The sequence below is a fragment of the Saccostrea cucullata genome, unplaced genomic scaffold (genome assembly GCF_032062105.1).
Source record: "Saccostrea cucullata isolate Sc308-1 unplaced genomic scaffold, CSIRO_AGI_Scuc_v1 ctg271, whole genome shotgun sequence".
NCBI classification, from domain to species: domain Eukaryota; kingdom Metazoa; phylum Mollusca; class Bivalvia; order Ostreida; family Ostreidae; genus Saccostrea; species Saccostrea cuccullata.
The window spans coordinates 51,003-62,500 of NW_026924573.1; the positions used below are offsets into that span (position 1 = coordinate 51,003).

Below are 11,498 nucleotides of genomic sequence, written 5' to 3' on the forward strand. Positions count from 1 at the left end.
TTTTTGCTTCGAATTGTGTGTTTTTGTAAAGATCGTCATGCTTTTTATTCACTTGCAGCAAAAAACCTTTTGACAACATACAAACAATTTACAAATACCTTGATTTCAAGATTTCTCCGTTTGATTTAAATAATACGCTAATCTTTCTCTCAATATTTGCAGCATGTGGCACTGTTCCTGCAGATATTGTGTTTTTACTTGACTCTTCAGGATCCGTGGGATCAGCAAACTTTCAAAAGCAGCTAGACTTTGTGAAAAAATTCGCTAACACATTTGACATAGGACCTAACAATGTGCAGATTGGTGTTGAGACGTTTGCCACGTCTCCTCACCATCAGTTTTTCATGAACAAATATCCAACTAAGAGTACACTGCTAAATGCCATAGGCCATGTACCTTACCAGTCGGGTTCCACTCACACCGATCTGGCTTTGAAGTACGTCATGGACCATGACTTTAAACCGGCTGCTGGGGACAGAGACCATGTGGTCAACATCCTTATTGTGATGACCGATGGTCAGTCCAACGACCGCCAAGCCACCATTACTCAGGCAAACAAGCTCCATAGTATGAACATCAAAACATTTGGTATTGGTATCGGTAGTGGAATTAACAGGGCGGAATTAGAACATATTGCAACTGACGCAAAACACGTCTTCACTGTATCAAACTTTGATGCTCTGAACACCCTGCAAGCAGAACTGAAGAAGACAGCTTGTGAAGGTTGGTTATTGTTTTAGTTTATTGTTTATTTTGAACAATTAAAAGTTATCATAAGAAAATATTTGTGAATAATTATTGTTTTCATCAATAGTTATCATAAGGAAATATGCGTGCGCATATATTATAAAGCAAAATTCTTTGGTAGACACATGAAAAAAATTGAAATAGCTAGGACATTTATTGATCAGGATGCAACAAAGTTGTTATCATACCGAAAGAGGCATTATTTAATTATTTTTTTGTAAACTTTTCTCATGTAGCGATATGATCTCCTGCAACATGTATCCAATATTCTCTTTTTGTAATCTTTATAGAATATTTCGAAATTGATCTGTTTAGTACAAGTAAATGATATTTTCGTGCATTTTACTTTTGTATTATTATCATTTATTGACAATTCTAAATTATACCATAAATACTGAAGAAGATGTTTCAAAAAAGGTTGCATTCTTTAGTGTCTGTTGGAAGTAAACGTTCTGAAATTACAATTGTCACAATTCGTTATTGACAAGATTTCAGTGAATTATCGTTGATCATAGACTTTCTGTGCGTGTCCTTACTAATGCGACGTAGATAGCATTAAGTTATAAGGGCTTGTCTGGAAAATGAACAAATGTTCAATGAAGGTGTGTTCACGTAGAACATTAGCAGGAAATGTCATAGAATAAGATATGTACTCCTGTTACATATCTTGACCCTTGAGTTAAGTCGAACAATAATTCAATTTTTATTTTGCGACTAACTAGATGCAGATTCTACACCTTTTTAGTTTTATTACATTATATAATTAATATTCAAAATGAATGAATTAACACGTCTGCATTGTATACATAATTCGCCGACATAATAAGATTTTATATAGACTGAAATAAAGATACAAATACCAATAGTCGTTGTAATATATATTTCCTTTACAGTGAATGTTTATACTAGGTAGTAATAATATTTCTTACCTTATAGGTAATGATTTCATTTTTAATTTTCTTTTTTTTTCAAACGAAATGGGTTGTCAACCAATTTTAAAACGCATATATATCCATCTTTCAGTCGACGGAGCTTGGAGCAAATTCGGATCCTGGTCTCCCTGCACCAAAACTTGTGGTGGAGGAACTCATTATAGAGAAAGGTCTTGCAACAACCCTCCACCTGCCAATGGCGGTAAAAACTGTGTCGGAGCTGCAAGAGAAACAGGAACCTGCAACACTAAAGCATGCCCAACGACACCCCCTCCCACTACCAAACCCCCAACAACCCGACCCCCTCCCACCACAACTCCCCGACCAGGTAAACTCCTGAACAGACCCAAAAATTGGATATGATTAAGTTACTCAACCCCTTTATCAACTAATGATCTTAATCTGACTTGTACCTTATATATTGACATATTTTAATTTTTTTTTTTTACACTTTTGTAATCCGAATTTAGAAATTCACATAATTTTTTTTATTTAAAATATATAACGTATTTGCTGGAATTAAAGGACATTGCATAATCTGTCATATATTTCTTTTTCAGGATGTGGTGTTGTTCCCGCTGACATTGTCTTTATTCTTGACTCTAGCGGCAGTGTAGGAAATACAAATTTCCAGAAGATGTTGGACTTTGTCAAGAACATGGTTAATGGTATGGACATCAGCACAACTGGAACAGAGGTCGGTGTCATCACCTACAGTGACAGAACGCATCTGGAATTCCACTTGAATGCACACCACGACAAGCAATCCCTCACAAATGCTATCAATAGCATCAGATATATTTCTGGAGGAACCAACACAGCTGATGCCTTGAAATATGCCCGGGAAACAAGCTTCCAGACAGCCAACGGTGCCAGAAATAATGCTGCCAAGATTGCTATCGTTATTACCGATGGTAAATCGACCAGTACCATTGCCACATCTGCCGAGGCTCAGAGGTTAAGACAGAAAGGAGTTACCGTATTCTCTGTCGGTGTCGGAGCAGCCAACAAACAGGAACTGGACGCCATGGCTACTGACCCAGATGCTTCTCACGTTTTCGTTGTCAACAATTTCGATGCTTTAAAACAGATCAATGGTGAATTGGCACAGAAAGCGTGCGAAGGTAAGCAAAATTGTTGCATTGTTGTTTTCGGTTGTCCTTAAGGATTTAGGTATATCAAGAAATTTTAGGAAAAAGATATAATAACAAGATTTTCTTTTTTCACAGTCAAAGCAACCACCGCCCCACCACCAGCCAACAAAACAGGTAGATTTATGTTCGGCAAATAATATATTGTAAAAGTAAATAAAGAGAATGCCAAAATAAATTTGAAATACAATTAATCCATCTCTTTTTAACTACACTACATTCAATATGAAAAAAAAAATATCTTTTTACCTCAAGACTGTGGTGCTAAGGCCGATATCGTCTTTTTACTGGATTCCTCTGGAAGTGTTGGGTCCACCAACTTCAACAAGATGCTAAAGTTTGTCGAGGGTGTTGCCCAGACGTTCAATATTGGACCAAATGATGTTCAGATTGGAGTGGACACCTTCTCCACAGGACACAAAGCTGAATTTAATTTGAATTCTCATCTTGATAAGCAATCTTTGGTTACAGCCATTAGTCACATCCCTTACAAATCTGGTTCAACTCACACTGGTGAAGCCATCCAGTTTATGCATGCAAATAGTTTCACCTCTGCTGCAGGTAAATAGACAAAAATCTTTGAAACTTCATTGCATCTTTTTCCATGTAGAAAGTTTTACTGCTAACACCAAAAGCTTTTTGGATTCTTAACACACAAATGTTATAAAACCTTTTATTTTCAAGGAAAGAGGCCGGGCGTACCGAAGATTGCAATTGTTGTCACAGACGGTAATTCTAACAACAGACAGTTGACTTCTGCTGAGGCCGCCAAAGCCAGAAAGGACAACATTACCATGTTTGCCATAGGTGTTGGACACGGAATCAATGATAATGAATTAAATGCCATTTCATCAGATCCTAATAGCCAATACACCTTCCATGCTCAAAGCTTCGATTCTTTGACTTCCCTTAAAGGATCTCTATCATCTAAGACTTGTGAACGTAAGAATAATTCATCACATGATGTTCATTATAATTGGACTAAAAGTTGGGATTTTAAAATGGAAAACTTTCAGATTATTAATGCTATTAATTCATCCACAACATGTATTTTTATTTCTTATGCACAGAGGCCAAACCAACCGTAGGACCAGCTCCTAGTAAGTATATATTTGAAATCTCCATATTTTTATATAAGAAATACAAATTTCGCGTATCAAATGGCGGTTATGGTTTGAAATAAAAAACCCATTCATTTGTATTCTCTGTAGACTGCAAAGCTGGAAGTGTTGCCGATATCGTATTTGTTCTGGATTCCTCTGGAAGCATCACGAAACCAAATTTCGATAAAATGATCAACTTTGTTAAGGACATGGTAAGAAGTTTCGACGTTGGAGCAAACAAAATCCGAATTGGTCTTGAAACTTTCAGCAGCCGTCCCTATCAAGAATTCCAACTTAACTCCCACATGGACAAAGCCTCTCTCTTAGCTGCTCTAGATAAGATCACCTATAAGAGCGGTGGTACCAACACAGGAGATGCTCTCAACACCATGTACTCCAAAATGTTCACCGCTGCTAACGGCGACCGTTCAAACGTACCAAATGTTGCCATCGTTCTCACTGACGGTAACTCCAACAATCACCCCAAGACAGTTAAGGAAGCTAACAATGCCCACAAATCGGGTATCAATGTCTTTTCTATTGGTATTGGCAGAGGCATTTCCAAATCTGAGTTGAATGATATTGCCTCAGATCCTGACGCCGATCATGTTATGACAATTACAAACTTCAATCAGCTCCAGCAAATTCAAGGTGCCTTCCAGGCCAAGACCTGCAATGGTATGTATACATTTTTTTTTTAATATTGCATTTGATACATTCAATTACATACATGTATAGTGAATACGAATTTTAAAATGCACCGGAGAAATCAAGCTCAATTTAATTATTATGCCAAAAAATTATTTAATTTTAGTTATCCCTCCTTCTCCTGGACCCAACATGACTCGTAAGTATTAAGATTACTTATAAACAGATTCTTTGATAATAAAGTATTGAAGAGACCAGAGGAAGTAACTGTGTTTTATCTCTCTCTTTCTAGCCCCTCCACCAATCGACCCCTGCCAAGATGCCATCGCTGACTGTGCTAGATATGGCCAGTCCTCCTGTATCGGACAATACACTGATTGGGCTAAAATCAATTGTCAGAGATTCTGTCAATTCTGTACACGTAAGTTAATATTTGTTAAAAAGTTTTGTCTTAATTATTAACATATACTTAGTACATGTACAGTAACAGACAACTTAAATTTTACTAACATATCAATAATAAAGATATACCATACTTCAAAGATATCTTCTCATTCGGCTTGTTCAGAAATAATATCAAGATTTCTTTATTCATTTCAGCTCAGATCAAGACCCCACCCCCTCCATGTGAGGACTCGCTCGCTGCCCCTCAGAAATGCACTCAATTCGACCCTAATGTCTGCACCCAGTACAAACCCTGGGCTCAGGCAAACTGCAGAAAATTCTGTGGATATTGCAGTGTGTATATTTTAAATTAAACATTATAGCCATAAAGTTTGTATTTGAGCATGTTGAGTCATAATAAATAACACCAGTTAAAAAGATTGATTCTTTTTAATAATTAATTTCCTTGCAGGTCCTGATGCAAAGGGACAACCCGGATACTGTACGTATTAGACTTTTCTCATTGAACATATATAAATCACTATTCTGAAAGTTTTTAATTTCACGTATTTCTTTTTTATCTCTCTTAGATGGAAAGTGTTATTACAATGGCAAGACATACACACAAGGACAGAGGTGGTCTGACGGATGTGCTTACGAATGTACATGCGATGATGCCCTCCATGGAAAATACAGCTGCTACAACAAGTATGTTATTTTGTAAAATTTTAAATTTAATTTTGTATGGTATGACGTCACTTACTGTGAAACTTGTCTAAACAATGGAGCATTTTAATGCTCTCGTCTTGATTTAATTTTGATGCCTCTGTAAATATTAAAAGATTTTTTCCAGGACAGGGTCTACTCTCGAATCTTATAGTGCTGAATTCCTTAGAAAGATTAAGACAAATGGAAGATAAATGAATGGCCAGATTTTCTAACACAATAATAATCGAATGGAATTGCATAAATTCAAAAATTAGCCCATGCTTTAAGGATAAATTTTCATTTAATGCCATACACAGCTGTTCTTCAAGCATTTCTACTTACATTTTCTTTGCCCTGTCTTAAATATTTATTGCACAGCTAGAAGGAAATGAAAGCGTAGAATTTTTTGAGAACAAATACTCCAAATACGTTCTATATTTATAACATTTCAAATAACAAATAAAATCCAAATATACTGTGATTAAGGTCCCAAGAACTTACATACAAATAAAATCAACTGTTCAATTAAATGAATGGCTTTTTAGATGCCCCGCCTACTACAACCTACCTCCTCAGTGTACTCTGACAAAGAAGACAGGAGAGTGCTGTCTGCAGCCCGTCTGTAACTTTAACCCTCAGTACCAGACTCAGACAGGCCAGAAGGTCGCCAACGTCAACGGAGTCAGTAAGTATCATATTATAGATTTCTAGTGTACCACTATATATTATAGATTTCTACTTTACCACTATAGAGCACCCCAACTCCTATTGGTATATTTTAATTGCTCCTTCAGGATATTTTTCAATTTTGGATCCATATTTCAAAATGGTGTCCTCATGTATATACCAATTATAAATGTTATAATTATTCTAAAACATATGTCTGTAAAAAGTATCAAAAATATATTGAAGTAAAGGTATGCGTGTTGAACTGAATCACTTGTATATTTATTTTTAGTAATCAAATCAAATAGCTTAAGTTTTTGATATTTATAAAATGTTTTTGTTTCTTTGATTATTCTTATTTTTTTTTCATTTTTTGTCTATTAACTAATTGTGAAAGACGTTACCTCTCTTATCAGACATGTGTATGTATGCTGGTAAAAATTACTACCAGGGACAAACCTGGTCTGTTGGATGTGAATACGACTGTCAGTGTGTTGATGCTGGCGCTGGAATGTGGAGTTGTCAATCAAAGTAAGTCACGCCCCTAATCACTTTCAATCAGATATCCATATGCTTTTAACAGCTTCCAATCAAAGTTAGCGTTTCTGACTGGTTGGGTTTGCCTTTTCAATACATCATTGATGACATTCAAAATATCTGTTCTACAATAATAGAAATATCGAATTAAAATAATTGGTAGCGTAACATATATGACCATCAAGTACTGTAATGCCCAGAAAGGATAACGAAGGCTCTACGTTAAAATTTGAACCGTTTTTCTACAAAAAAAATGAAAGTCTATTGTCAGCTTCACATAAAAGAAGCTGCTTTAACATTGTCCAAGAGAGCATTCTATTTAAAATTTCATTGGTTTGTAAATAAGTAAATTACCACGGTATATATAAGCAATGCTTCTCAGGTCAATTTACGTTCACAGAAACTTTAAATAAAGTAAACTACACTTTATTTTAAAAAAAAAATAAATATACAGAGTGCCTACCTTGCAGATGCCCCGTTTACCAGAATATCCCATCCATCTGTCATTTGGAGACTCCTGCCGGTCAATGTTGTCAGGAGCCAAGATGTGACTTCAGCAACCAGTTCGGAACCTTCTCCGGTGTTGGAACTATTTCTGGAAACGGAACAGGTACGTCAGTTCTTAAGCTTTTTTTTTAAAAATTGAAACCATGATTAAAATGTCTTTTGTTCCTTCCCTTATGACTTTCCTAAAACTGATTTTAATAGAAGTCGCTGCATATCATTTACTGAACACGCGAAATTTAAAATAGCAAATGTGTGTACTATTACTATGCAGAACAATTATTGAAAATATTTTTACTATATTTTATAAATGTTGATTCAGCAACCACCCAGCCAACAGCCCCTCCACCATGCGTTGACAAGATCAACAACTGTAATCAGTACCAACTGGCCACGTGTACAGACAAACTCTACAGAGACTGGGCTCTGGTTAATTGTCCCAAATTCTGCGGATTCTGTCGTAAGTAATATATTCTCTTTCTCTTTTTTTAATTTTCAACCATTCCTTCCAAACACAGTACCTGCTATTCTGAAGATAAACCACATATGATTATATTGTTTAAACGATTTTCCGATCAAATTAAAAGAAGCACTCATTAAAGGTAATTAAAATTGGTCTATAAATACTAGACATGTTTGCGACGAATTATAATCAATATTATAACAAAACAAATCGTAAAAAAAGTCCCAATCATACTGCAGCAGAATTAAATACATGGATCTATTTTGCTATCTATCTTGAAAATCTTATACTGACCTTTAGCGTTGATTTTAACTAATACTTTAAATTATAATGTTTTACTTTCAGCTTTGTTGAACCAACCTGGACCTGATGGTAATATTGTTTCCTAAATTATCAATTTAACTCATCTAATCATTTTTTATGAAATTTAATACATTTTATAAGTTACCATAAATATCCAACAGTGATATTCAGTTCTTTAAATAAAGTTTTTATTGTCTTTTCAACCCCTTGTATATTTTTGTTTTTGTAGATCGCTGTGTTTACAAGGGAACGACTCACAAACAAGGAGAGACTTGGTATGACGGATGTGAATATGAATGTTTGTGTGAGAATGCTAAGTATGGATACTACAGGTGCAATAAGAGGTATGGAATCACTTTATCAATATATAAATATAGCCCTTTGATGAGGTCGATCCATAGATATATCGACTTCACAGAAAAGCATACCGACCGAGCACGAAGTGCGAGGTCGATATGCTTTTCTGTGAAGTCGATATATCTATGGATTGACCGAATTTAAGGGCTACATTTGTTATATTATTTTTTGCATAGGTTGACAAAACACAATTAGAAAATACATGTAGTGGGAACAAGACACAAGTTTCCTCTCTTTAACACTTACAGACTAGAGATCAATATACTATAAGTAAAAGAAGCAGTTTTATGTAATTGTGTTTCCTCAATCGATGGAGTAATTTAGATGATTTACTTATTCAAAATACTACATTTATTTGATTATGTTTTGTATCAATTTTTGACAATATGTTCAAATATAAAGTAGATCCTAGTTCAAGGCATTGTTATGTCTCATCTATTACAGAACATTAAAAAATATTAATACAAGATGAAGTATATTTTTTTCCAGAAACATTTAGTCATACTCTATATTAGCTGAAATCAGTACTTTTTTAGCTCTACTGGTCAGAGACCAGAAGAGCTTATGCGATAGTAATGCGTCCGGCGTCCGTCCGTCTGTCCGTCTGTCTGTCTAGCTGTCCGTCTGTCCGTCTGTCTGTAAACAATTTTTCAAAATGCTACTCCTCCTACAGTTTTGGTCTAATTTCAATATAACTTGGCACACAAGTAGACTACACTAAGATACATAATTCTGTGTATCGGTTTTTGATTTCGATGAACGGTGTTGCCGTGGTTACTAAAAATAGAAATTTCTGTGAAAGTCTTTCAAAATGCTACTCCTCCTACAGTTTTAGTCTGATTTCAGTATAACTTGGCACACAAGTAGACTATACTAAGATACATAATTCTGTGTATCGGTTTTTGATTTCGATGAACGGTGTTGCCGTGGTTACTAAAAATAGAAATTTCTGTGAAATTCTTTCAAAATGCTACTCCTCCTACAGTTTTGGTCTGATTTCAGTATAACTTGGCACACAAGTAGACTACACTAAGATACATAATTCTGTGTATCGGTTTTTGATTTCGATGAACGGTGTTGCCGTGGTTACTAAAAATAGAAATTTCTGTGAAATTCTTTCAAAATGCTACTCCTCCTACAGTTTTGATCTGATTTCAGTATAACTTGGCACACAAGTAGAATACACTAAGATACATAATTCTGTTTATCGGTTTTTGATTTCGATGAACGGTGTTGCCGTGGTTACTAAAAATAGAAATTTCTGTGAAATTCTTTCAAAATGCTACTCCTCCTACAGTTTTGGTCTGATTTCAGTATAATTTGGCACACAAGTAGAATACACTAAGATACATAATTCTGTGTATCGGTCTTTGATTTAGATGAACGGTGTTGCCGTGGTTACTAAAAATAGAAATATCTGTAAAATTGTTTCAAAATGCTACTCCTCCTACAGATTTTGTCTGATTTCAATATAACTTGGCACACAAGTAGAATACACTAAGATACATAATTCTGTGTATCAAATTTTAATTTTGATGAACTGTGTTGCCGTGGTTACTAAAAATTGAAATGTCTGTAAAATTGTTTCAAAATGCTACTCCTCCTACAGTTTTTGTCTGATTTCAATATAACTTGGCACACAAGTAGACTACACTAAGAACATAAAGAGACTTTATCAACGATCATTATTCTATATATTACTGTTGTAAAGTTTCAAATCCCAGCTGCTTAAGTACTCTTCTCTTCCTTTGCTATAAGTTCAAACCAGTAGAGCTTCAGTCTCGACAGAGACTTCTGGTTTTGTTTTACAGAAAATTATCTCCATTTTAAGAAACACCAAGTCGATATGCATTTCAGTTTCTATAAATAGTAACTCGTCTTTATGCTGTTATATACTTAATCATGTGATCAAGTTTGAGCCAATCAGAGAGCTTGGAATAAATGATCAAAATAATATTGTATAATAATATTAATAATATCATGAGTCATGCGATGTTGAGACAAAAAATATGACTGGTATATTATATTTCAGGTTAAGTGAAAAAAAACTTGCAGAAAATATTATTATTCCATGTGAAGCAGTTCGCATTAGATAAAGATATTGATAAGCAAATAAATTTATAAATTTTCTTTTATGCAAGATAGCTTTTCTATACTGTAAATGTATGCAAGAGTTATGTTTCTTATTCAAAATTATGTACCTTTAAATTGTAAACAGACAAAAGGGTTTAAAGCCAAGTTAATTATCCACGAGGCGATAAATAATTGTCACAAAATATATTTCAGATGCCCTGATTATACAAATCTACCTCTTGGATGTAATATGGTGAAGGTCAATGGTGAATGTTGTCCTACTATCAACTGTACTGCAGGAGCACAGGGAACTTTTGTAGGTTCTGGTACAGTGCCATCTATCGGAGGATATCCCATCCCATCTATCAGACCCACAGCTGCTCCTAACCCGCTCAATCCAGGCGCACCCACCGTGGCACCACAACTTGTGCCCAAGCAGATTGGTTTGCAGAATTTTCCATTTTAACTAGAATTAAAATTATACATTTCATTTTTTTTTTTTTATATACGAGGGATGATCAAAAAGTTCGCGGACTACCTCTATATCTACAAAACCACAATTCAAATTAGAAAATAATTTGGTACACAAATAGCCATCCACAAGTTCTATTAATAGCATATGCTAAATAAAGTTTTGCTCCTTGTTTGTGACGTCACAATGTGAAGATGACGTCACTATGTAGGTCACTTGTGACGAAAAATGGTTGTCTCAGTCGAACTCGTTCAACAAACGACTGCAAAATTTATGGTATATCTTAGAAATCCCTTTGAAGTAGCGAAAAATTATTTATACACAGTTTATTCAGACATATGACTTCCTATAAATTCAATCAATGATTGGATTGATCGTTTTAGTGAAGAAAGGCAGATGGTTAAAAATGATACTTGTTATATGGGCCATTGAAAGCAAGTTTGAAAGGAG

The 11,498-nt window shown here is 34.9% G+C and overlaps 1 protein-coding gene across 1 annotated transcript in view; it reads left to right on the plus strand.

Annotated features, from left to right (window-relative positions):
* LOC134266741 (uncharacterized) overlaps positions 1-11,498 on the plus strand; it is a 57,037-nt gene that overhangs the window by 34,591 nt on the left and 10,948 nt on the right. The window contains exons 18-37 of the mRNA XM_062748964.1: positions 163-723; positions 1,771-2,007; positions 2,240-2,803; positions 2,909-2,947; positions 3,086-3,391; positions 3,515-3,772; positions 3,901-3,930; positions 4,042-4,611; positions 4,748-4,780; positions 4,874-5,002; positions 5,182-5,319; positions 5,438-5,467; positions 5,556-5,673; positions 6,219-6,358; positions 6,756-6,870; positions 7,347-7,486; positions 7,703-7,840; positions 8,189-8,215; positions 8,376-8,490; positions 10,790-11,019. Of these exons, the coding sequence (XP_062604948.1) occupies positions 163-723; positions 1,771-2,007; positions 2,240-2,803; positions 2,909-2,947; positions 3,086-3,391; positions 3,515-3,772; positions 3,901-3,930; positions 4,042-4,611; positions 4,748-4,780; positions 4,874-5,002; positions 5,182-5,319; positions 5,438-5,467; positions 5,556-5,673; positions 6,219-6,358; positions 6,756-6,870; positions 7,347-7,486; positions 7,703-7,840; positions 8,189-8,215; positions 8,376-8,490; positions 10,790-11,019 (3,918 nt within the window). The remainder of the gene's footprint in view (positions 1-162; positions 724-1,770; positions 2,008-2,239; positions 2,804-2,908; positions 2,948-3,085; positions 3,392-3,514; positions 3,773-3,900; positions 3,931-4,041; positions 4,612-4,747; positions 4,781-4,873; positions 5,003-5,181; positions 5,320-5,437; positions 5,468-5,555; positions 5,674-6,218; positions 6,359-6,755; positions 6,871-7,346; positions 7,487-7,702; positions 7,841-8,188; positions 8,216-8,375; positions 8,491-10,789; positions 11,020-11,498) is intronic.